Here is a 26,518-nt window from a genome sequence, read left to right on the forward strand (position 1 = left end):
TTTAAGAGGAAATGCCAGGGGTCAGTGGGATTCTGGCAAACCGACCTAACAGGATTCTCGAAGGCAGGTGAGGATGATCAGTTATCACTTGGGAAATGGTGGAGGAGAGGAACCAATCAGATATCAAGGTGATCAGACATTGGGTGTGGGGGTTTCTGGTTAAATGGACTCAGCAGGCTTCTCCCTAAAACTAGATTTTACAAGGAAGTGCACAGATGGGCCTCGGAGTAGATTTGGAAGCCCGACTAAAGGTTGGTCAAGCAAAGTATCTTTATCAGTGGTAATTTGAGCGACAAATCCAGTGGATTTCATTAGCTATAGGAATTAGCCCACTGTCAGCTCCGGTCTTCCCAGATTCTCTGTGCAGCCTTGCTCCAGAGCTGGCGCTAAGAGCTCTTCAAGAAGCTTCACCAGGTGGGAAGCCAGAGAGAGTGCATGTGAGGTGAGTTTCTGCCTCTGCCATATCCCAGCATAAAATTCTAGTTCCCTAGAATTTGTCGTTGGTCTTAAAATAAAATCTATTCCCTTCACCATGGCCCTTAAAAGCCGTATTTGACCCTGGCCAGTGTGGCTCAGATGGTTGGAACATCATCCTGTGCACCGAAGGGCTGCTGGTTCCATTCCCAGTCAGGGCTCATACCCAGGCTTCGGGTTGGGTCCCCGTTGGGGTGCATACAGGAGGCAATAGATTGATGTTTCTCTCACATGGATGTTTCTCTCTCTCTCTCTCTCTCTATTCCTTCCTCTCTCAAAAATCAGTAAAAGCATATTCTCGGGTTAGGATTTAAAAAAAAAAAAAAAAAAGCAGGGAGCATTTTCTTAATCCTTTGAGATTTTGCTTCCCAGCAATTGTCATGTTTGGCTCAAATAAACTCATAAAAAAAAAAAAAAAGGCAGTATTTGTTCAGTCTTCTGAGGATACTCTTCTCCTTGCTAACTGCGCCCTAATTGCACCGGCCTACTTTCAGCTCAAATATGCCGAGATCTTGCCTCAGAGCCTTTGCATTTGTTAATTCTCTGCCTGGAGTCCTCTGCCCCAGCTCTGCAAAGGTTCCTTCTTGTCCTTCAGGTCAATTCAGCTTTCCCAGCCCCTCTAGATAAAACTGCTTCCTTTAGCCCTAGCTGGTTTGGCTCAGTGGATAGAGCATCAGCCTGTGGACCAAAGGGTCCCAGGTTTGATCCCAGTCAAGGGCACATGCCCGGGGTTGCAGGCTGGATTCCCAGTGGGGGGCATGCAGGAGGCAGCCGATCAGTGAATCTCTCTTATCATTGATGTTTGTCTCTCCCTCTCCCTTCCCCTCTGAAATCAATTTATATATATATAAAATTTAAAAAAAACAAAACAAAAAACTGCTTCCTTTAAAGCCCTTCTCATGTTTGTAATCATTTTGCTCCCTTTCCCTATACCCTCCAGGTTCTAAGTGGACCAAGGGCAGGGAATGTATGTCTTGCTCATTGCTGTAGTTCTGGGCACAGCACCAAGCCTGGCACGGCACAAATGTCTGCTGTTGCCTGATTCTCCAGTTCCCTCGGGGTCTGCAGGCCAGCCTGACCCAGCCTTGGTGCTCTTTAGCCTTGCCAGCCCTGCCTCTAGGAAGCCGTTGCCTGACTTCCTTTCTTCCAGCCACTGCACTTCCATCATCAGGCCCAGTTCCTCTTCCCCATAAGGCTGTCCATCAGGCCTCACCCGGTCTGTCTTCCAGAACTGTACAGGTCTGGTTACAGGGGTAACCAGCAGTCCGCCCAGCTCTCATCCCTTCCACACCACTCTAAGCTGAGGTCCCTAAGGGACACTAGAAGCCACCCAACAGCATCACATTTTCCCCTCAGGATGGGATAAGCTAAAACTTTTTTTTTTTAAAGCAAGGCTTCAGTCCTATGTCCACAGGAGTGAAGTGGCAGGTGGAACAGCATGTTGTGGTATGCGACTGACACCTGTGAGGGGCGGGGCTCTGGCACACTGGGAAGTGCTGGCCCCATCCATTGGGAGCTGCTATTCAGTTCCAACTGATTATTACCGACTCTGAATCCAAAACCCCAAACCTAGATTTTTACATGAACTTTCTCAATTTGTAAATGTTAGCTACTAATTCAATTAAAAAAAACTCATTATGGGTCAAATAAAATGTATCTATAGGCCACCAGCTGCAACCTCCGGGAAGATGAGGCCTTCTTCCCATCTTAGAGGCATCCCTGTAATTGCCCACATGGCCCTCTGGTCTGCAGAATCTCATTCAGAACAAGCCCCAAGTTCAGTACCTCCTTTTGCCTTTTCCCAATTTCCTTGCTGTAGTGAAGTCCAGCTTGAAAAGCAATCTGAATAAAAAACACTCTCTACCCCCAAATTCAATACTGTTAGGATTAGCTGCATTTCAAAAGTTATCTAAATGTATCAGTTATGTTTCAATTAATAGAAGTAGAAGCAATGAGCCAAAGTACATGACTTTGGGCCAGTTAGGAAAGATGCCAAGCACTGAGCCAAGTGCTTTAGATGCATGAAACTGCTTGTCAGATGAGGTTATTATGTCTTTTACTGAAGAAAAAAAGGAGGCTTAGAGAAGTTCAGGCCCTTGCCCAAAGTTCCTCACCCTAATAGTGGTAACAGCAGGTCTGCCCGACACTGAAGTCTATACACTTAACCACATCAATTCAACGTTACTTCTCTAAGTGGTGTTATATAACCCCCATGTGATGGTGGTCCTGGGCACAACCTCACAAGGGGTGTTCTTGAGGTGTGTAATCCTCTAAGACAGTGGGTCTCAACCTTGGCTGCACATTAGACTCACCTGGGAATCTTTTTAAAATCCTGATTTCTAGACCTCATCCTCCGGAAATTCTGTTCTTTGTTACTAATGTTGTGGCCCCACCCCATAACAAAGAAACAGAATTTCCGGAGGATGAGGCCCAGAAATCAGGATTTTAAAAAGATTCCCAGGTGAGTCTAATGTGCAGCCAAGGTTGAGAACCACTGCTCTAAGAGCTAAGATAATGCATGTGGTCGGCCTTCTTTTAAGACAATCCCTCCCCTTCCCCATTGCACATTGACACCAAACTTTTAAGACAAAAGCAAAGCCTTCAGATACCAACAGGGCCCCTATGCAGACGGTTGGTACCCAGGGCTGGAGAAGAAAGGACACTGGCTTTTCCAGGTGAGGAGGACCAATGTGAAAGGGCCTGAAGAAATGTCCTGGCTATTGTGTCAACAATACTTCCCAACTAAGTCCTCGTGTGTGTGCCCCAGGAGTCCCACAGTCCAAAACTACTAGAATAAACTCTCAATCAAGCCTTTGTTCCCATTATTCCCTTTATTCCAAAGCAGCTTTATTTGGGTAAGTTAAGAATATTCACAGCATCCTGCTAGGGCATCATGCCAAAGAAACAGAGTATCTGGCCTCACAGGAATCTGCTGTGTTGGGGCAATAAAAAAAAATAAAATAAAATAAAAAGCAAAAAAAGTCTAACCACAATTTCAACTTAGGTCTTTTTAAATAAAGTTTGTTTTTAATTCCTCTTTTCAAACTGAATTGTTCTTGATTTCTCTTCTTGACATTCATTTCAGGTTTCAGAGTTTCCTTTTGACTTCGGGAACTAATGTGCTGTTCTGAAAAATGGAGACAAATGCAAAATTATTGAAGGTTTCAATTTACTGTCATTGTTCCTAACCGGTGACAAGAGAGAGACCAAGGTACTCTCCTACTATAAGTTCCCATTAATAAAGGAATAATCATTTTTCTATGAATTCTATTTACTTATGCCCCATCTCATTTCACAAGAGTAAAAGAGCTAGTTCAAACTAAAACTGATGACAAGTTAAATAAAAATAATGAAACAAACTTGATTAACTAAGAAAGTGATATGTGAAAATTTAAGATGAGGTAATTCCAGGCACACCTCTCACAGTGTAAGGCCAAAAAGACAGTGTAAATTTTTTTTTAAAAGATTTTTTTATTGAGTTTTAGAGAGCGAGGAAGGGAAGGGGAGAGAGAAACACTGACATGAGAGCAAAACATTGATCAGCTGCCACACTGGCCAGGGCAATACAGTATAAATTTTTATTATGTGAACAGAAAAGATGATTTAAAGAATGCTCATCTTCAACTTCCCAGACTCTAGGTCCACCAACCAACATTTGGCCCTCATATAGCTAGGAAGACAACGTTCTGACCACTCAGTACAGAAACCCGCATGTGGTTATGTTCTTGCCAATGGTCAGAATCTAAATCTTAGAAAGAATGATCCTCAAAAATGGAACTCAGCTCACAGAAAAATTTTAAGACGGAAAAAAACCACTAATCTCTTTATTCCTTCTTGCTGTAAGGTTGTCTGTCCCTAGACTTCAAGAAGTAATGGGGAAACACAAGAACAAAAATGACAATCTAGACAGACATTGTGCAACCAGGAGGGTGATAACAGCAAGTAAGTGATTTGGTGGCTCTGGCAAGCAGACGCTGGGTGCTGACACACACGCTGTCCTCAGCAGGCAGCTATATCCAGTGGTGAGGGCCGATGTGACGACACAATCTTGCAGATGGCTGCCTTCAACTCAATTAATCGGCAGTTCCAAGGGGCAGGTACAGGCACAGAACTAATCCTGAGGGCTGAAGTGAGTGCTCCTAACTCCCTACCAACACTCAGGTACTTTAAAATGTGTGTTCCAAATGTTCACGTGAAGAGGATAGCATGAGTATGAAACGAGAACAGCTGGAAGGGTAGTGGCCCACAAGCCTTTAATCCTGGCTAAGATGTTATGCCCCTGATCACATCAATGTATGTCCTCAAATAAAAACCACCTAGCTACCAGGGACTTTCCTTTAAAATCCGGCCCTGGCTGGTGCACTCAGTGGTTAGAGCATTGGTCCTCACACAGAAGGGCCTCGGGTTAGGGTCAAGGGCACTGGGCTGTAGAGTCCAACCCTGGCCCCAATCAGGGTGTGTGCGGGTGGAAACCAATCACTGGTTCTCTCGTACATTTCTCTCTCTCTCTCTCTCTTTCCCTTCCCTGTCTCCTTTCTACTCTCAAAGGAAATATCCTTGGGTGAGGATTTAAAAAAAAAAAAAAATCCTAGGTCTCAACTTCAGAAAGTCCTAAACATCCAAATAATCAAGGATTACTTCCTCTCTTTCAAGCAATATGATTTGGGGACAGTAGGGTGAGGGCAGGCTAGCTAAAAATCAAGAAAGACAAAATCAATCTTTGAAGAATTAAAGAGTTCAGTATTTAGCAGAAAGGACCAGTTCTGAAAGCAAATCTCAGACAGAGCATGTATGTACTTTAGGATAAAACCAAATGGAAATGACCAAGGAATGAGGATGGGGAGGAGGACTCACTAAAAGGGGACACAGGGACACTTTTTGGAGTGTAGAAATAGGCTATATCTTGGAAGGCAGCTATGCTCACCACTATACCACCAACGCCGCACCAGCTATATCTTGATTGAGGTGGTGTTTACACTATTGTATGTGTTTGTCAAGATTCAAAGAATTCTAACACTAAAAAAGGTGAATTTCACTTTATGTAAGTTAAACCTGAAAAAATAAAATTTAGTTTCTTTTTGTGTTGAGGATGAGACGTTTCAATTTATGGTCACACATCAGTGAAAAGGCTCTACAATCTATGCTTTTGTTGATTTTTTTTTTTCCAGAGGATTAAAAATTAGATGGCTTCATTGCTCTGGCAGGGAAAGCAATTTCCACAGAAAGGGATGAGAGGGAACATGACTAGAAAATGCAAATACTTCCGCCCTCTTTTTGATCTAGTACAGGGGTCAGCAAACTATGCCCCAAGGGCCAAATCCAGCCCACTGCCTGTTTTTATAAGGAAAGTTCTATTGGAACACAGCCATGCTCATTTATTTTCATAGTCTGTAGCTGTTTTCACATTACAGTGGCAGAGCTGAGTAGTTCTAACAGAGACCGTATGGTCTTCGAAACCTAAAGTACTATCTGGCTCTTTCCAGAAAACTTTTGCCGATCCCTGGTCTAGAGGAGCTGATCAATGAAGCATCAGACACTCTCTCCTCCTTGCTTCCACTTCATCTTTGTTCGAGGACTAATACCTGCATGGAGAATGGGTGATATTTCACACGACATTTCAGTCACACAGGGAGCAGCCCTGATCCATATCCTAAACTCTAGGAATCTGGGTTCTGATACTGGCTTTGCTCTGTGGCCATCAGTCCATAATTTAGAGTCTCACCAAACCAACAGTTTGACCCAACCAAAGATTAGTGTTACAGAAAGGCCTAGAAACCATGACAAGGCGTGCCAGGATTTGTCATCAGATCATCATAAAATGAATTTAGATGTTCTGAATGGGGTTCCCTTTTAAGAAGTCCAAGGCTGGACCTGTCTTATCTCGACTCTGTTCTCCTTCTCCTATAAACATAGAGAGAGGGACTATTATCTAAAAAGTACCCCATGAGCCCAGCCAGCACAGTTCAGTAGTTGAGTGTCAATCTATGAACCAGGAGATCACAGTTCGTTTCCTGGTCAGGGCACATGCCCAGGTTTGCGGGCTCAATCCCCAGTGTGGGGCGTACAGGAGGCAGCTGATCAATGATTCTCGCTCAGCATTGATGTTTCTATCTCTCTATCCCTCTCCCATCCTCTCTGAAATCAATAAAAATATATTTAAAAAAAATAAAAAGTACCCCATGAGACATTAGGGAGAATGGAGTTATGTAGTTAAAGCCAGGTCAAGGTTGCTCTGCTGCAAAATTACCTCACCCACTGGGCTAACTCAAGGGGCTTTGGCTTTTGCCCCGGGGCAATCACAACCTGGGCCAGAAAGTGGGAAAATGGCCTCAGGATTCAGCTTTGGTTTAGGGATGGGTGGGGAGGAATGAGTGGGCTGCAAACTAGGTAAGTAACTGACATGCATGAGGCAGGCAAGGGGGGAAAGGGGCCCTGCTTCTGGATGAGACCGCCCTTCATCGTTACCGTAATGTCCTATATTTTGCCAATCTACTGCTCTGCTCTGCAGCGATCCTGCCAAAGGAAAGAGGGATTGAGAATCAAGAAAGGACAGTGAGAAGAGAAATAAGCTGAGGAAAGAAACGGCAAACACCCAACCAGAGCTTTCTTTAGGGTCACTGACTTTCCCAGTCCAGTGTTTGTTCTAGGACTCACACATGGCAATGTAAGAATGGGCTTTAACCTTCTGTATGGGATGTATGGGGAGTGAGGGGGGGTGGTGAGATAAGAATCATGATCTCTTCAAAAAATGTACACAATTTTAGGATTCCAGATTAGGAACTCATGCTAAGTGGGATTTTAATCAAATGGTGTCCACCCTTATCTCCCCTTGATTTTGTTTGTCTTGTGGGGCAACTTCCAGAAATAAGAGAACTCAGCAGAGTATGGCTTTGAGCTCCCTGGAGCCTAGACTTGTTGCTGCACAGTAAAAGGACTCAGAACACCTGGCCCTTTCTCAGATGCAATGCATAGCTGCCAAGTGAAGGCTGCTGGAGGGGCAGCAAAATGAACAGCTGCCATTGCTGGTGCTAAGGGAAGCTCTGGTGGAATCTGGATTATTCAGGGCAGTCCAGGTGCACGTCGGGGCTGGGTCTCGATGGTGAGGCCCTAGAAAGCTCACAATGGAGATTCAGGCAGGGATGAGATATGTGGCTCTCCTGCCCACTAATGATCTCTGAGAAGGCTTCTCTCTGATCTGACCAACTTAATCAGCAGCCGTGTTGAAGGGCACACTACTGAATTACATTCTTCCAGCAAAAGTCCTGGAGAGGAGAAAGCAGGACATGTCTAAAAATGCTAACTTCCAAAGGTGAAAGCAAGTCTGACCCTCTTTTACTGACCTTCACATGGCTGAAATCACCCAAGTTCTAATAAAGTCAAATCAATGAGAAACACCTATGTGACATTTAAATGTGCCCCTAATCCAGGTTCAAAAGTCAAGATGCCATCACATGAGATCTGATCACTGTGTGAACCTAACATTGTCTGGTTCGTGGGGACGTGGTATGGGCTACTGAGCAGTGAGGCTGTTTCTGGGGGGAAGAGCATGGACCTTCATGCTCAGGAGGAAAAGCTCCGGGAGCCTGTGGGGGTTACAGAGAAGTAACCCTCTGGGGCAGGGGAGGAGGGCAGGGCTCTCTGGGGCAGCAGAGGAGAACATTGTTATACAGACCAGCACATTAACAACAATCTTCTGCCACATGTCCTAATCCATTTTAATCTTCATAAAACAATTATTTTCTTCTCATGTTCTAATGTGTCAGGGTATAAATGGTCGGGATTTTAAAACATTTAAAGCTGACCACCAAAGCTCTTTCTAACTTAAAAAGGCTTCTGTATTGGGCTGGATTAACGTGCCACACTTGTCCCTAAAGATGTAAATATTTTACCATATACCGTTGTTCAGAAAGTTGGGGGAGCAAAGCTAACAAAACATTTCTAATCCCACTCTGGGACCGTGGCCCATTGCCAGCCTTACCTTTTGATTGCCTGCTGGGCCAGCATCCGATTGCCAGCCAGAAATGTCACACTACCCAAGATGGCCAGGTACTTCAGAGTCTGGAACATGTTGAGCTGAGTCCAGTAGACATACATGAGCCCCAGCATAGCTACAAGAACAGGCACCGTGAGAACCAATTAAATGAAACAGTGACAACAAACTGGGGCAGAGGACAGTGAGGAGCAGTAATTGCTAGATCCAAAAAAGATCTGTATTTCTAGCCCAGCTTGTTTTATTCCTTTTATCTGATACCAAAAAAACAGATAACTCAATATACTTGCCTCTCAGCCTTCGCTATCAAGAAATCCAGAGGTAAAAACCAGACCTCAGCTACTTTATCTTATTCCACAGTCTGACTCACATAGATTTTCTTTAATGTCAATTTTTTAAAACATTATTGTTATTCTTGGGACTCATTTTATTTTGAAAATTCTGAATAAAAATATACAGGATTAAATAAATAAATAATTTCCTTTTTCTTAAAATTTTTAAAAACATGTTTTTATTAATTTCAGAGAAGGAGAGAGAGATAGAAACATCAATGATGAGAGAAAATCATTAATTGGCTGCCTCCTGCACGCCCCCCACCTGGGATCAAGCCCGCAACCCAGGCATGTGCCCTTGACCAGAATCGAACCTGGGACCCTTTAGTCCACAGGCCGATGCTCTATTCACTCAGCCAAACCGGCTAGGGCCTTAAAATTTTTTAAAGGATAATTTGCCACTGTGCCTAGGGAGGACTGAGGAGGCTTAGTGAAAAGGGCTCAGGCCTGCGCATTGAGAGTACAGGGTCCTGGTCCAGGCCCTGCCCTTCCATCCACTTAATTTCTCTGAGCCTAAATTCTCATCTATCAAATATGGATCATAATTCCTGCCCTGGTCACTCCCATCAGAGTTGTGATGAGAATCAAATAAGGGGATGTGCACACAAAGCATTCTGGCAAGAAAAGTCACAGCTCTAAACAAATTTATATTCAGGTTTTGTTCTCAACCTGACCCAGGAGGCTATCACTCAAATCCAGTAAGTGGACTGGAGAGAAAGGTCATCCTATCAATTTTGCCCAGAAGATGATGAATGAACTACAGTGGGGGTTGTTAACCATTTTTGAGGTCATGGACCACTATGAGAATCTGATAAAAGTTATAGACCAGTGATGGCGAACCTATGACACGCGTGTCAAAGGTGACACGCGAACTCATTTTTTTGGTTGATTTTTCTTTGTTAAATGGCATTTAAATATATAAAATAAATATCAAAAATATAAATCTTCGTTTTACTATGGTTGCAAATATCAAAAAATTTCTATATGTGACACGGCACCAGAGCTAAGTTAGGGTTTTTCAAAATGCTGACATGCCGAGCTCAAAAGGTTCGCCACCACTGTTATAGACTCTCTCTTTCCCCAGTAAAGAAGAGATACACATTTGCCTAGAATTTCAAGGGATTCATCTGTGGTCCCCTAAAGAACCCATGCACTATGGACACAGGAGGGTCTCCTGAAAGAGTCAAAGAAATTAGAAAAGAATATGAAAGTGAAATGCAAGGCACCACTGATCCAATGGTGTTGCAGCCTTTGAAATGCTTAGCTGATTTGTGAATTGAAGTTTAGGTCCTAAGTTCTCAAGAGAACAATGCAGGACAGGGTGTCTGACTGTGGAAAAAACTGTTTTCTATTACTGTCCAAACACAGCCGCCAGCAAATGTGAAGATTGATACCTTGGGGAAAGATAACCTCTGGAAACTACATTAATGCTCTTTGTCCAGGAAGATGGCTCAATGTAAAGATACAATAAGTGAGTAATCTCTGGAAATGAACAGGGCTATTAAATGAGGGTAAATGGCCTGCCAACAGCAGCCTATTACAATGAAACCCAATATAATGACAGCTGTTCTAAGCTGATGGCCCAAACAGGTTTATCATCATATTAACTGTCCTAAAAGGCCAGGAAGAAGAGGGAAATGTTATACTATTAAGTCATTATAGTTAATAGGCTGTGGGTCTACTTAACAGGGTGTTTGCGTGGGCAGGCTAAATGTCAGAGGAGGTTAAATGCAATTAGCAGCCGGGAGCACTTACCAGCATGTCCCAGGTGAAAGATAATCGTGCTAGGAGCAAAAGTAAAGTTGGAGATATTGGCACCAATCCGGATCCACTAAACAATGGGGAGAAATAAATTAAAAAGACTTTACAATATGAAAGGAGGCAACACCAGGCATGTCAATGCTAGTCCAATGAACAATCCTAAGGGCTTACAAGTTCATGCATACTTGGACAGGGAATTTTCCCAAGTGACAATTAACCTATTCTAAGTCTTTAGGAAAAATTGTTCCTCCCCCCCCCTTAGAAAGGCATTCCAACACCTGCTCTCAAATGTGCTTGGGTAACTCAAATCTGAACATCATACATTGACAGCAAACTTTTCTATTTTAAAATAGGTGAACCCATGAAGCTGAAAGGTCAGAAATTGTGTTCATGATAAAGTAACTGGCACCCCTGCTATTTTCTCTAAGTATTGGTAAGATAAACCCACTGGCAGCTGGTAGGATGTGTGCTCTTGCTGTGGGTTCCTTGGCTTTTGAAATTCTGATCTCTCAAATATGACAACAGGTACCCATACCCTAGGGCACTGATGGTGAACCTATGACACTTGTGTCAGAGGTGACACGTGAACTCATTTTTTTGGTTGATTTTTCTTTGTTAAATGGCATTTAAATATATAAAATAAATATCAAAAATATAAATCTTCATTTTACTATGGTTGCAAATATCAAAAAATTTCTATATGTGACATGGCACCAGAGCTAAGTTAGGGTTTTTCAAAATGCTGACACGCCGAGCTCAAAAGGTTCGCTATCACTGCCCTAGGGTCTGGTTTCTGAAAGCTTGTGGCATGCCTTTCAGATTTATTTATTTTTTATTTATTTATTTTTTATTGCTTAAAGTATTACAAAAAGTATTACATATGTCTCCTCCCCCCCCCCCCCCGCCCTTGACAATCCCCTGGCCTCCCCTACCCCGCAATGTCTTATGTCCATTGGTTATGCTTATATGCATGCATACAAGTCCTTTAGTTGATCTCTTACCCACCCCCCTCCTGCCCTCCCACCCTCCCTGGCCTTCCTGCTGTAGTCTGACAGTCTGTTCGAGGCAGCTCTGCCTCTGTATCTATTTTTGTTCATAAGTTTATAATGGTCTTTATTATCCATGAGTGAGTGAGATCATGTGGTGTTTTTCCTTCATTGACTGGCTTATTTCACTTAGCATAATGCTCTCCAGTTCCATTCATGCTGTTGCAAATGGTAAGAGTTCCTTCTTTTTTATAGCAGCATAGTATTCCATCGTGTAGATGTACCACAGTTTTCTAATCCATTCATCTACTGATGGGCACTTAGGCTGTTTCCAGATCTTAGCTATGGTGAATTGTGCTGCTATGAACATAGGGGTGCATATATCCTTTCTGATTGGTGTTTCTGGTTTCCTGGGATATATTTCTAGAAGTGGGATCACAGGGTCAAATGGGAGTTCCATTTGTAGTTTTTTGAGGAAACTCCATACTGTCTTCCATAGTGGCTGCACCAGTCTGCATTCCCGCCAGCAGTGCACAAGGGTTCCTTTTTCTCCACATCCTCTCCAGCACTTGTCGTTTGTTGATTTGTTGATGATAGCCAGTCTGACAGGTGTGAGATGGTACCTCATTGTTGTTTTGATTTGCATCTCTCGGATGATTAGTGACTTTGAGCATGTTTTCATATGTCTCTTGGCTTTCTGAATGTCCTCTTTTGAAAGGTGTCTATTTAGATCCTTTGCCCATTTTTTGATTGGATTGTTTATCTTCCTTTTGTTAAGTTGTATGAGTTCCCTATAAATTTTGGATATTAGGCCCTTATCAGATATGACATTATGCCTTTCAGATTTATATTGACCAAAAATTATTTTATTAATATCAATGAATGAACTAAGAACAGGCAATTTTCCAAAAGTAAGATCTAATAAGTTGCTAATTTTCTAAACTTTGATGATATGAATCTATGTTTATCATTTTTAAAAAGAAAAAAAATTAATTCGTAAAAAATTTTCAAATAGTACTTTAAAGCATAAAAGGTAAAAATTTCTTTTCTCTATACTCCTTAAAAAGACCTCTCCTTAGAGGTAACCCTATCCTAACCCCTTGTCTTCTTCACTCAATAAGACATCCTAGCAATCTTGTCATATCAGCATATAAATCTATCGATTCTTTCAATAAACTGCATATTATTCCACAGTATGGATGTCCCATAGTTTATAAAGACTTTAGGTTGCTTATAGTTTTATGCTCCAGTGCTGAAATGCACAGCCTCTGTACTCTATTTTTACATAGCTATAGGCATTGGGGCCTTTTTTATTTTTCTCCCACACTTACCTCATCTGAACATTCCTAGATAGAGCATCCCAGTCCGTACACCCTCATCATTTTCAATGGCCATTGGGTACTTTCTCATGCCCCTTATTAATGGAGTGGCTTATTTGGCTGCTTCCCCATAGTAGGGACTTTTAGTTATTCTAAAAGTTTCTGACCATTGATGCAGGTCACAGCTGCTGGACCCCTTTGGAGCTGTGCTGAGGCCAGAGCACAAAGCCTCCTTTGGAACAGCTACATCTGCTGAATCTGGCGCCAGACACATGCTGCCCGTGCTAATCACAGCTACTTACCAGAGCAAAGAGCAGGAGCAAGGGCGAGAGGATCAGGGCAGTGAACGTATTAGACACCACTGTGGGGGGCCTCTTCTCAGGCTCACGGAACAGGTGCTACCAAAATAAGTCACACCAAGAATATTTAAGAACATGCCCTTCCCTGTAGGAGCTGCCATGTTTACCAGGGTCCAAAATGCCAGTGACAGTCAAGATGAGGAACTGTCTCTGAGGCTAAAACCCCCTGGCAATGAATGGCCACTTGGCCTTTTGCCTCATCTCAGTGCTGATTTCTGATCCCAGAGGTCTCCTTTCAAAGACAATACACTAGTCTCAGCTCACTACTTGGCCAACCCTCTTTATCCCTTCAAAGACTCATTGCCATTTAGAGGTTGGGGAATTGCAATCCATCAAGTGACATTTGCCCAGTATCAATGAGGGAGCCCAGGTATATGAATGGCTTGAGCAACACACCCAAGGCAGGAGTCTGGATTTTTTAATGCTTCTGGGTCTCCAGGGTGGGACTATCCATCATATGTCACTCCCCCACTTAAGTCAGCTAACTGGTGTTAACCTCACTCTCTTTAACACAGTCCTACTCTATCCTTGGGGCCCTTTTTTTTTTTTTTTTAATAGTGAAATAAGAGTAGTCTGCTTGGAACACTTCAACATTAATTTACACATAGGTTTCCACATTACTACAGTAAGATCATTTCTCATGAATGCAAAATAATTCACTGAGTGGATCACCTCAATTTTCTTAACCAGTGATGAAACTGTTGAACAATTCTTGTGCTTATTTTGAAAGTGTTTTAGAAACTTTTTTTTTTTTAAATATATTTTATTGATTTTTTACAGAGAGGAAGGGAGAGAGATAGAGAGTTAGAAACATCGATCAGCCACCTCCTGCACATCTCCTACTGGGGGTGCGCCCGCAACCCAGGTACATGCCCTTGACCGGAATCGAACCTGGGACCTTTCAGTCCGCAGGCCGACGCTCTATCCACTGAGCCAAACCGGTTTTGGCAGTTTTAGAAACTTTTTAAAGCCTTTCTTGCCTTATCAATTTTTCATTATCTGCTGTTTTTTGGTTTTGTTTTTTAAATCCTTATCCCAGGATATTTTTCCCATTGATTTTTATAGAGTGGAGGGGGGCAGGGAGAGAGGAAACATTGACATAAGACACATTCATTGCCTCCCGCACGAGCACTGACTAGGGAAGGGAATGGAACCTGCAACCAAGGTATGTGCCCTTGACCAGTAATCACACCAACGACCCTTAGATCCAAGGGCTGATGCTCTAACCATTGAGATAACCGGCCAGGGCTATCTATCCATTATCTGTTTTGATCCTCACAGTAGTCTGTGAGCTGCGCTGGGCAGGGATCGCTAATATTTGTGTGCAAGGAAGGTGAATCCCAGAAGAGAGGAAGAATTTGCCTCGGGGAGTAAAGCCCTGTTGTCCCAGTTGAGTTTTCCACCAGTCAGCCCCATCAGCCCTGATTTATATAGGTGCAGACAGAAAGAAAGCCAAGCCCAGCTTTGCTATAGCTGTCAGGCAGTGATCTCAGGCTGTATCCTGGATGTTTAGGAAAAACAGACTCGAGTTCTGAGATTGTCTACAACTACCTGCTTTCTGGGAGCTGGTCACTGGGCTCTTTGAGCCAGTTTTGTCATCTCTAGAATGCAACTGATATATGTTTTGCCTAATTCACAGGGTGGTGAGGACCAAACTATACAGCATTATACAAACAAGTTAAAGAAGGGCCCAGAGTCACTGTCCAGAGTTCTGCTACCATTTCACATTTCCTTGTGCTTAGTGGAGAAGCCTCTTGAAATATACCTGAATTTCCTGTTTGGGGGTGAAAAGGTTCTTGGACAGGACAGTTGATGGAGCATCTTCCTCAGGGAACTTGATGACCACATCAGCCTAAAAGAGTAAGAGCATCTTTAAAGTCACAGGGGCAGAGAAGGGGGTAAGATTCACTAGTACAATAATATCCCCTACTCACATCCAGGATCATAACTGGAAAAAGTTCCAAGCAGTACAATCACTTCTAAGTCAGCAAACTGAGGCAGTAAAAATTCCAAGAACAAAATAATAATTTGTTGAAAATGTTTTTTAGAGTAAGAGTTCCAATTTTCTACCAGCCTGGTGAGCTGCTTAATACAAAAATCTCAGCTGGTACTCAGGCTGTTACAGCTGCTATCAGAAAACACTCAGTGTCCCTGGGAAGTGTGATTTAGTCACAGAAAAAAAAAAAAAAGAAATGAAAATGCGGTCTCATACAAAAAGCAGCCCAAAGTCCAGGAGAAGAAAAGGAGCTTTGAATACAACACAAGAAACACAGCTGCCCCTTTGTCTTGCAAAAGGAGCCAACCACCATTCAAGGATGCAATTTGGCCTCTGTTACCTTTCCAATCTCTTTGTCTACTACTGCTGACCAGATTCATCAGGTGCTCCAGTAAAACTGACCCACACACTGCAGTGAAAGTACCTCAGGCTGTTCCCCAGGGATCAGCCCACAGCCTCATATACTATTCTGATAAACCCTTGTAATTCTTCAATACCTAGCTCAAATGCCATGTTTTTTAAGAAGTTTTCTCTTATCAATTGAGATACACAGGTGAAAGGCACTATGTAAACTATGACATGTTATGCAAATGTTATTAGTTTATTAGCATTTTGAATATCCTATAATTCAATGTTCCACACAATCCTGATTGTTACTGGAACTCAAATCTTACCCCAACCCCAATCCCACAAGGTATACCATATCTAGCAGTTATGTATCCTACATAGTGCTTTGATGTAATATGAAAACCTTCTCCCAGTATAACTTTTATAGAAATTTGCTAGAACCCACAAGGGCAAATATATACTTCATTCATTCACTCGATTACTGTTTACTAAGCACCTACTATATGCCAGGCTATATCATGCCCCTAAGACTAATAGTGGCAGCACACAGCCCCTCACCTCACGATGCATATTTGTTGCCCCGTGAATGGCACAGGCAAGGCTAGGGTAAAAAACCCAGGCCCTGAAAAGGAACTGTCTGTGTCTGACTGGCACAGCCACTCTTGCCTAGGTCAAGCTGCATTTAGGCACATACCACATTCCAAAGGATTGGGTTCTTCAAAGTGGCATCTCCGATGATCAAGTAGAGAGTGTAGATGCCAGAGGCAGAGTCAAATTCGATCTTTCTCTCCGAAGTATCCAGTTCAAACTTGTACACATTCTTGCTGTCTGGCTCAGCTACAAACACTACTTCCTGGCCAGTCTTCTGGTTATGGAGTCGGACAAATGTCTAGATGAAACAATAATATTGTATCTTATCTGATAATTTAAAAACTCCCTCAGGGCCCAATACTGAATCAATGAGGCAGCAGACTGCTGACTCTTTCAACACAGTGAGAGCTCCTGCCTGAGAGAGTGGAAGGAGTGCAGAAGGAGTGGCCATCCCACCCTGGTTCCTGGCTCAGGCAGCAGAGATAACTTTTGCTAGCATAAGAAATTTAACTTAGGGATGCAGCCAATTCTTGACAGTTGGAGGATGAATGCCCAGTTTGTGGATGATTTAAGCCCTTTGCTGTTGCTGCAATTTCTTCTTCCTGCCAGCCTTTTGGCCACTTCACTGCCCAATTAACTTCTTCACCAGAGGATAAAAAGAAGGGAAATGAGGTGGAACTGTGAGAGGCCCATTTTCAATTTCCTACTGCCTCCAGCTAAAGATTTAGTAGTGCAGGCTTGAAGACTGATAGCAGGCGGAGTTCTAATCAAGCAGAGCAGCCTGGTGTCACTGAGAGCGCCCAGGTTTTGAAGACAGACAGACTTGGATCCACTACTTATTAAGTGCAGATTACTTAAACCTCCTTAGGCCTTGATTTCATCTTTATGACAATAAGATTAACTTCAACGTGCAGTGTATCTGTGTGAAGATTATGTATACAAAGCATTTAGCACAGGACCTCATGTACTCTAGCTGGTCAACAACAAACAGCAGCCCATATTATCAATATGATGGTGCCAGTCTAATCACTTTATCCCCCCAATGCCATAAGAAACTAAGGTTTCTCCACATTATAACTGTAGCAAAACTTAATATCCCCTCATAGCTTTTCTTCAAAATAAAGAACTCAGCAAGGCAAGTAGATTGGTTCCATTTTACAGATCATAAGGCATGCGGATTAAATGAGTTACACAGCTAGTGCTGAATGCACAGAAAAAATACAAATCTCATTTGTTACTCTACACCTGGGCAACGAACCCTCAAAAGTATTTAGGAAAAGGGTCCAGAGATGTGAAGCATCCTGGCTACAGTCTTGGCCAAGAATGGGATTTCAGGAGCTCGGATGCCTGATCTTCCTCCTTTCAGAGCCAAGTGCAGGCGGCAGCCAGGTTTGTCTGCAAAATGCTATTATACCTGGGAGGTCTCTTAGCCATGGTTTTCAAACCAGAATCTTAGATGAGACAAGTATTCAGTTAAAGTTAAATTTCCTCACTAACTTTCATACCCTAACCCAAATTTCACCAATTTATTAGTCTTATAATTTCCTTTCTTTGTATTCTTTCTTTCCTTGTGCTGTTTGGTTGGTAAATATCATTGAGAAGAGCTGCAAAATGCTAAGAGGCTAAGTACTTAACAGTTGGTTAGCCATGGTTCTGATCAAGTACACAAACCAAGCTCTCTGGAGCTTGAGGGTGGAAGGGAGAGAGGAGCAAAGAAGTGCTGGGATGATGTTCCTGCAAGCAGTCACGTTGGGGGCTGGGCACAAGCGAAGCCACTGCAGCTATAGGAAACAGAAAGCAAAAGGTTTCCAATTCACCCAACTCAGAGGTCAGCTCTGAAGCTGCCCCTCCAGCATGGACACAAGTCTAGTGGCTCTTGCCAAAGTATTGCTTACAAAGCACCTAAACCAAGCCCATTAAGTCCCATACTCTTTCCTATCTTTTAGTATTCAGAGTATTTATCCGAATTTCCCTTTATAATACAACCATAGATGAGACAGGGCTGAGAACAATTACTGTCAACCATGGGGGATGACAGAGGTGCCTGAGAGGACAGAAGGCCATATCTGATTCTCTAGGGAAAGGACTTGGTTTGAAAATCTTTCAAAGAATATTATCCTATCTAATAAAAGAGAAACATGGTAATTGGCATGCTACCCTTCCCATTGGCTAATCAGTGAGATATGCAAATTAACTGCCAGTCAAGATGGCGGCGGGCAGCCAGGCAGCTTGAAACTAACATGAGGCTTGCTTGCTTCAGTGACTGAGGAAACCAACGTTCCCCGCCTGCCTTGCCGTCCTCTGAGCTTGCAGTTTAAGAAACATTGTAACAAATATAGAAGCTAAACAAAACCCCAGAAACCTGCTTTCAGCGAGACCGGGATCTCAGAGCTGGAGTTATACATTGTTTCGATTATAGAACCCAAACAAACCAGATACCTTCTTTCAGCAGCAGAGGCCTCAGAGCTGGAGCCAGAGCTAAAGCTGGCCCAGAATAAAAAAGAAAAAAGAAAAAAAGGAGCAGTTGGGAGTCTCAGTCCCACCAGCCTGAAAACAGCCCTCAGCCCCTCACCCAGACTGGCCAGGCACCCCAGTGGGGACCCCCACCCTGAAGGGTGTGTGACCAGCTGCAAACAGCCATCATCCCCTCACCCAGACTGGCCAGGCACCCCAGTGGGGACCCCTACCCTGATCCAGGACACCCTTCAGGGCAAACCAGCCAGCCCCACCCATGCACCAGGCCTCTATTCTATATAGTAAAAGGGTAATATGCCTCCCGGCACCGGGATCAGCGTGACAGGGGGCAGCGCCCAAATCCCCTGATCGCCCTGTGGCTCTGTGTGTGACAGGGGGCGGGGCCACAACCTCCCTATCCGCCCTGCTCTGTTCGTGACAGGGGAAGGCGCCCCAACCTCCTGATCGGCCCTGCTCTGTGCCTGATAGGGGGGAGCTCCCCAACCCCCTGATCACCCTGCGGCTCTGTGTGTGACAGGGTGTGGCGCCCCAACCCCCTGATCGGCCCTGCTCTGTGTGTGACAGGGTGGGGCGCCCAAACCACCCCCCCCCTCCACAGGCCCTGCTCTGTGTGTGACAGGGTAGAGCCATAACCTCCCCATCGGCCCTGCCCTGAGTGTGACAGTGGCGGTGCCCCAACCCCCTGATCGGCCCTGCTCTGTGGGTGATAGAGGGCAGCGCCCCAACCCCCTGATCCACCCTGCTCTGTGTGTGACAGGGGGCAGTGCCCCAACTCCCCTATCAGCCCTACTCTGTGCGTGACAGGGGGGAGCTCCCCAACCCCACTGATGGGCCCTGCTCTGTACGTGATGGGGGGAGCTCCCCAACCCCCTGATGGGCCCTGCTCTGTGCGTGACAGGGTAAGGAGCCCCAACCCCCCTGATGGGCCCTGCTCTGTGCATGACAGGGGGCAGCGCCCCAACCCCCTGATTGGCCCTGCTCTGTGCATGACAGGGGGTGGTGCCACAACCTCCCCATCAACCCTGCCGTGAGTGTGACAGGGGGCGGTGCCCCAACCCCCCAATCGGCCCTACCCTGAGCGTGACTGAGGGTGGCATTGCAACCTCCCAATCCGCCCTGCTCTGTGCATGACAGGGCGCGGTGCCCCAACTCCCCAATCGGCCCTGCTCTGAGCCCGACCAGGGGCTGCACCTAGGGATTGGGCCTGCCCTCTACCACCTGGGAGCAGGCCTACGCCAGCAGGGCATTATATCCCGAGGGGTCCCAGACTGCGAGAGGGCACAGGCCAGGCTGAGGGACCCCTCCCTTCCCCCTCGAGGGCACAAATTTTTGTGCACCGGGCCTCTAGTTACTTTATAAAACTGAAACCTATCGCTTTCATAATATGAAGTAGGGACAAGTTAAAAAGAACTGTTCTTCAGATTCCCACAAATAGAAACCTGCTTTGGCTATTACAAAAACTTGCTTGAGCCATTGCCTAGGTTTTCCTTTTTTTTAAATTATTTTAAGGCATAGTTTTTGGCGGGGGTTTTTGTCAGAAAGAAAAAAGCCTCAATTAAGTGCTAATCTGTCTTAAATATATCTTCTCAATACCAGCTAATATTTTTAAAAAAGAGTGTATGCCAGGTTCAGGATTACAACCAATATAAGAAGGGGCAGAGTGTCATGTGGGAGAACCAGATGGACCTTCAGGGTGCAGAGTGAAGATCTGAAAGCAGGAATTTGGAATCTTCTCTAGGCAGTTATATAGTTGACTATAATGTTTCAAGGCAAGAGAATGGCTTTTTCCTGACCTGGTGAGGGGTGAGCTCAGCACCAGTATTCACATCTACCAGCTGGAAGAACAGAGCAAAGTTCTGGTGGCTGTCTGCGATGAACGTGCCCTTGGCCTTGGCTGGATAGGTCACCCTGAAAGAGATATTTATACAGTAAATTTATAGAGAGGATCTGCACATATCTAAGAACAGAGTAAAGAATGCAAACTTCACTTCATTTTTCAACTTCCCTGTCTCATTGTTGTGGACAGACAGACATGGAAAACTGTCTGTGACCTGAGGGTTAATTGGATTGATAAAACCAGGACCGAGAAAAGCACAAAATAGATTTTTATCAGGGTCTGGAGAACTGCTATGTTATGTGTCCAGGCTTTCTTTCACTTCAAGGACCTAAGGACGTCAACCAAGTCAGGAACCAGTAGGGCTCATGTGTCCCCCTACAGGCACACAGATGGACTAGAGCGCTGGGATGGCAAAACCACAAGGAGAAATAATAATCAGATCAATGTTAGCAGCATATGTGAGCAAGGTTGGAAAATGGGGTAGGAAATGCAAAGGAAAAAAAGGGTACTTCTAAGTTTTTCTTTTTTTTTTTAATGCTGTATGTTTTCCTAGATACTTTTTCAATTTCTTTTTCTGCCTGAAATTGGATTTTTAAAAGTCATTTCCTGAAAGGGCAGTTTTATGAGAAAACTGTTGTTGTCAAAGCTATTTCCTGGGATTTTAGGGTAAAATGGCCAGAGGGTAGAACAAGCAAAATGGTTAGAGCTCACATCTGGCTATATTTTATACTTAGGCTTTATATCTACTTATGAGTAATAAAACTCTTCATTTATATAGAACATTAAACTTTGCAAAACATTCTCACAGATATTATTTCAGTAGATTTTCAAAAGTGCTTTCATCTGCAGTGTCACTATGAAACTATCCAAACCAGAGGAAGAAGGGCCAGCCATTTCACAGGACTTAAAGGTTTTGCTTCTAGGTTCTAGCTAATATCCCATCTTCAAAATGGTCTTGAGAATTCACCTACTTTCTTTGGCATCTATATCCACCCAAGTTAAGATGGGGGTCTGACTATACCCAAAGGTATAGATGACCCCTCAAAGTTAGGATCTAGGAAAAGCCTGACAAATGGGCTTCATACAGTGTTCTGACTGAACCCTGAATTACTAATGGTTACTTAGAAGGTTGTGTTAAAAAAGATTCTAAGTTCAACAGGAACAAATGCTGTGACTGATCAATGATGTCTTTCATGAACTTGAGAAAGGGAATCATATCCCTACTGTTAGGTATGTGCCATCTCAGTTCTAAGAACCTATGAGGCTTCCAACATTTTCCAGACACACTGTGGGCCAAAGAGAGTTGCCATGAGGCCACTCAAAGCAACTTCAGAACTGTGAAGACAAAGAGATTACACCAGAATATAAATTAATATACTGCTTCCTTCACTGATAAAGTTTTTCTTTTTAAAATCGTCATCTTAACTAAATAATGTGCTTGGTGACATAGCTGACTGACTCAGACTTACTCCTTATTTCATGGGCCAGTTTGCTCAGAGACTGACAGCAGGTACAGATATCTCCCCAAACTGCTTGGATGCCAAGCAGCACCCCTGGCGGTGTGCCAGCAGAACTATAGCCTCTTCAATTTGGAGTGCAAGCTGGATCACTGATGACAGAAATGACATCTAGAGGGGCTCAGCTCAAGCCTGAGCTCCCCTGTGCCCAGGAGGCATCCCACCTACCGTGTGGTTTTGGGTGCAATGCTCTGATCCTTATCCACAGTGGAGAGATCAACATTTGTGATGCCAACTTCAGTGGAAATCTTGACCCTGAGCTAGAGTGAAACACAGAAGACAATCAACAAGTCACCTGGTAGATGTGCCAGGAATTAACACACATATCTAAACTAAGAACCAGGAGGTCACGTTTCAATTCCAGGTCTTTCCTTATGTCCTTTAAAATAAATAAGGGGGGAAACCCTTAAGCAGTACCCTTCAAATAACTTAAATCAAAATCAACAGGTACTCAATTCTAATGACAGCTAATGTTTATTGAGTGTTTACTATGTGAAAGACACTGACTTTACAAAGATTATCTCATTTAATCCTCACAACTCTGTAAGGCAGTGCTATTTCAGATGGGGAAATTGAGTCCATGTTAGGCATCTTGCTATCCAGCTTCCCAGCAACACTTACTCTGTCCCAAGCAGACTAAGTCTACCCATGAAGACCTAAGAAGCCATGGCAGCCATCTGTACTGTTCACCAAGTACTTCTGGTTCTCCTGAGCATACGGTAGAATTGTACTTCCCTGCCCCTCTGGAGTCAAGGGTAGCCATGTGACTTGCTTTGGCCAATGAAATGTGAGCAAAAGTGACGTGTGTCACTTCCAAGTGAAAACTTTAAGAGTCAGTGTGTGATTCTTTTTCCCTCTGACATGGGCAATGCACAGAGAAAGGTTTGCTCTTTCAGCCTGGGTCCTAGAGTAAGGAAAACATGAAGCAGAGCCTCCAGTTGACAGATTATATACCTAGCATGGACCAAAAAGAACCTCTTGTTTTAAACCAGCAGTTGCTAGCCTTTCGGACCTCACGGACCACACCACCAGTGGTCCACAGACCACCAGTTGGCAACCGCTGTTTTAAACCACTGAAATTTTAGAGTTTATTACAAGCACAAACCAGTCCATTTTTACTCTTACCATGTTTGAATTCTATGCATTCCTTATAAACATCTTCACAAAGAGGAGCTCACTGATGCCAGTACACAAATTTTTAAAAATTAAAATATAAAATTCCAAAAAAGACAGAAAATATGCTGTCTATTTATGAAAAATTTTTTTATTTAAAATCTAAATTTGAATGTGCAAATTATTCAAACACACCAAAGGCACTTATGTGTAAACACCTGTGAGATTTCCAAATATCTGAATGCAATACTTAAGGAAATCTTTGCCAAAATCCACTGGTTTATAGTCTAAGTCAAGATCAAGGAATAGAGATAGAGGACTGGAGAAATAAATGAAGAATAGCTTCAGCATTTTTCTAAAATGTACTATCAAGGTGTGACAGTCTCAAATCAAGGACAAAGAAGAAAAATTATAAAAGAATAAAGATAACTATCAAGTAATTCCTTTTAACAGCCTTCTCTTCTGCCATCATAATAACTATTTTGTGACAACAGCCTGCATTATCAGATTGAATAGGGGTGTTCTGTTTTGCTTTAAAAAAAAAAAAAAAGAAAAGAAACTTGAATGTAAAAGATTTATTATCAGAAGCCGTAAGGCTGTTATCTATTTTTTGAATACATAGCCACCTATTGACAGAATTATATTTAGTATCACTGCTTGTCACTGAATCTAGGCAACTGGGTGGATTAGGCAGTGTGGGAAAACAGTCGTTCTTTAAGTTGAATAAACCCCCAAGGAGAGAGCTGGGAGCCTCTACTGACTCTTTGGGCTCTCTGCAGAGCAAACAGCTTCACAAATCATACTGAACTCAGAAACAGCAGGCTCTCTTTCTATATAAAGCTCAACCCAGAGACACACTGACACTACTTCCATTTGAAGAAAAACTGAAGTGGAAGGTTCATCTGGAGCACCGAGGTACAGGGGATATACAGAGATGGCAAGATGTACTTACTGTCCTAAAGGGACGCATATATGCAAAGCTAAATTATAAGAGACCAGGCTGCTTTAATGGAAGAATATACAAAGTGCTACAAAAGCACAGAAGGACCGTGACTCAAGTTGGCCTTGGGGTATCCCTGGCTGGGAAGTAGAAAATGTAAGGAAGGAGTTGTTTAGCAATACCCCATACTATTAAAAAAAAACATCTGTCTTCATAGTAACTACTTTGCAAACTTCACCAACATTAAATAAGTCCCTCTTCACTCCAGTGACTCATTCTCTTAACACATTTCGTACGCTCAGGAGTTTTGTCGTGTTTCGCGCGCCATCTGTTAAGGACCGCTCACGAGTGTTCTCGTTTTTCACGCCCATGGAAAAAGGAGCGAATCTAGATACTTATGTAAATTTTGTTTGGTCCCTCTTCATAGAGGAAAATGTTTTACGCAGTACCATACGTTAAAAAAGTACTAGGAACTTTAATTGTTTTTGTAAATAAAAATGTTATAATTATTGAAAAAACAACACCTAAAGTGCATTATGATGATTTAAATAACGTGCAGTTTGCCCAAAAACGTGCGGTCCCTGGCGTATGTCTTAGAGATTTCTATGCGGTACGCAATGTGTCAAGAACTCACTCATTTAATTTGTAAATATGATCTTGAAATCATCGTCCCACCTAAACGCCCATAAACAGGAGACAAGTTAAGTAAATAATGGCACATGTATACTATGAATTACTATGGAGCAATTCAAAAGAACAATGTAGATGTTCACAGACTCCTACTTTTGAATACACAGCCATCTATTGGAAGAATTATACTTAACATCACTGCCTGTGATCAAGTCTAAGCAACTGGGTGAATTATTGTGGGGGTTGGAGGAGGAGAGAGGAGGCCATTAAGTTGAATAGACTCAAGGAAAAAGCTGGGAGCCTCTACTTCGTGACAAAAGCAGAGAATACAGCTGCTTATAGAATGATCCCTTTTGTGCAAATAAGAAAGGCTATGCAGACATTCATTGATACATGCATCCTTCTTTTCCTTAAAGTGAACAGTTAACTGCTAATAATGGATTCTCAATAAGGAGAAGGACTGGATTGAGGGTTTGAGAGAAGGGTCTTATATTTCATTACATATCTTTTGGTACCTTGAATTTTTTTTAACTACATGCATATTTTACTATTTTTTAAAAAAATAGGGATTATTTGAGTAATCAGATTGCATGCCATATACCTTTTTTTTAAAAAAATATTTTTTCATTGATGTTACAGAGAGGAAGGGAGAGGGATAGAGAGTTAGAAATATTCGATGAGAGAGAAACATCGATCAGCTGCCTCCTGCAACCCCCACTACTGAGGATCGAGCTTGCAACCAAGGTACATGCCCTTGACTGGAATCGAATCCGGGACCCTTTGTCCATGGGCTAAACACTCTATCCACTGAGCCAAACCGGTTAGAGTTACCTTCTTCTTTATAAATGTTTTGTATTAAAAAGTACCTCCACCACCCCAAAAGCACCACCCAATATATATGATTTTAAAAATAATTACTCTCCTTTTCAGCAGACGGATATACACAAACTGACGTTTAAAGACTAGTGTAAGGCTCTTCCATATATGCTAATTATAGTGATAAGGAAGCCATCAGGTTTTTGCTTAGACTCCCGACTATAAACTTACAACAATAAGATGATCACTAAAGCCTACTAATCAAGATTCAACTGTGTTTGTTCTAAGAATATCATAAGTATTCCCAGACAATACAGACACACAAATGACAAAAGGGCAAACTATAGTGAACTCAAGCCAGTTGGGGTTTGCTCTCAGCCCTAATTTTAAAAGGCACCCTAAGTTGCAGCTTTTTTATACAGAAATACTGTAGGGCAGTTCTTAAATAGGGAAGTTTTTGAAAAGTCCTTCTATTCCTAAAATCTTACTACAAATGGGTCTCTGAAAACACTGAAAAGAAACGCATTTTTATGATACTCTTTTAAAGCAAACTGAGAAATAAAAACCATCGTAACTTTTTTCAAAGCCTGTTATAAAGGGTTCAACGTAGGATACTTGTTGGTTAGCTTCTTCCTTTAACCAAGCACAGCAAGATTAGTTTTTATAAGAGGGAGGGGACTTGTTTAGCCACTTTAAATGCAGCTAAACCTGTTTTACAGTGAATCATGCTAAGTCCTTTCTTTGGCTGTGCTGCATGCCACATACACCTCAAAAAATGTTTTAACTCCAGGAAATGCGGTCTTTATGCTGAGTAATAACCCCTCTGTTTAGCTCATTATTGTCAAAATTGATGGTGCATTAGGGGCAATTAATGCTAAAGACAGTTCTAAAACCGATGCTTCCTCTGACAGCAAGTGCAATGCAGTGAGTGCTATTACAGGCCTTTCATACCAAACCACTGTTAATGCACTCTGACCAATGTCAAGCATCCCTCAGGAGAGTAAACAGGACCTGCTGACCCACTCTAAGGCTAT

General features: G+C 43.0%; 1 protein-coding gene across 3 annotated transcripts in view; it reads right to left on the reverse strand.

Annotated features, from left to right (window-relative positions):
* Positions 1-3,290: 3,290 nt before the first annotated feature.
* The window catches only part of RPN2 (ribophorin II), a 61,997-nt gene continuing 38,769 nt past the window's right edge, over positions 3,291-26,518 (reverse strand). The window contains exons 10-18 of one of the 3 annotated variants that reach the window (XM_036321732.1): positions 22,154-22,245; positions 20,425-20,539; positions 16,260-16,454; positions 14,987-15,073; positions 13,165-13,260; positions 10,552-10,627; positions 8,453-8,582; positions 6,940-6,987; positions 3,291-3,601 (exon numbers count right to left, since the gene is read on the reverse strand). In XM_036321732.1, coding sequence (XP_036177625.1) covers positions 3,589-3,601; positions 6,940-6,987; positions 8,453-8,582; positions 10,552-10,627; positions 13,165-13,260; positions 14,987-15,073; positions 16,260-16,454; positions 20,425-20,539; positions 22,154-22,245 — 852 coding nt within the window. In that variant the 3' untranslated portion in view covers positions 3,291-3,588. The remainder of the gene's footprint in view (positions 3,602-6,939; positions 6,988-8,452; positions 8,583-10,551; positions 10,628-13,164; positions 13,261-14,986; positions 15,074-16,259; positions 16,455-20,424; positions 20,540-22,153; positions 22,246-26,518) is intronic. The other 2 variants (XM_036321735.1, XM_036321734.1) reach the window with 2 other exon arrangements.

This window comes from Myotis myotis, unplaced genomic scaffold, assembly GCF_014108235.1.
Source record: "Myotis myotis isolate mMyoMyo1 unplaced genomic scaffold, mMyoMyo1.p scaffold_m19_p_9, whole genome shotgun sequence".
Classification (NCBI taxonomy): Eukaryota; Metazoa; Chordata; class Mammalia; order Chiroptera; family Vespertilionidae; genus Myotis; species Myotis myotis.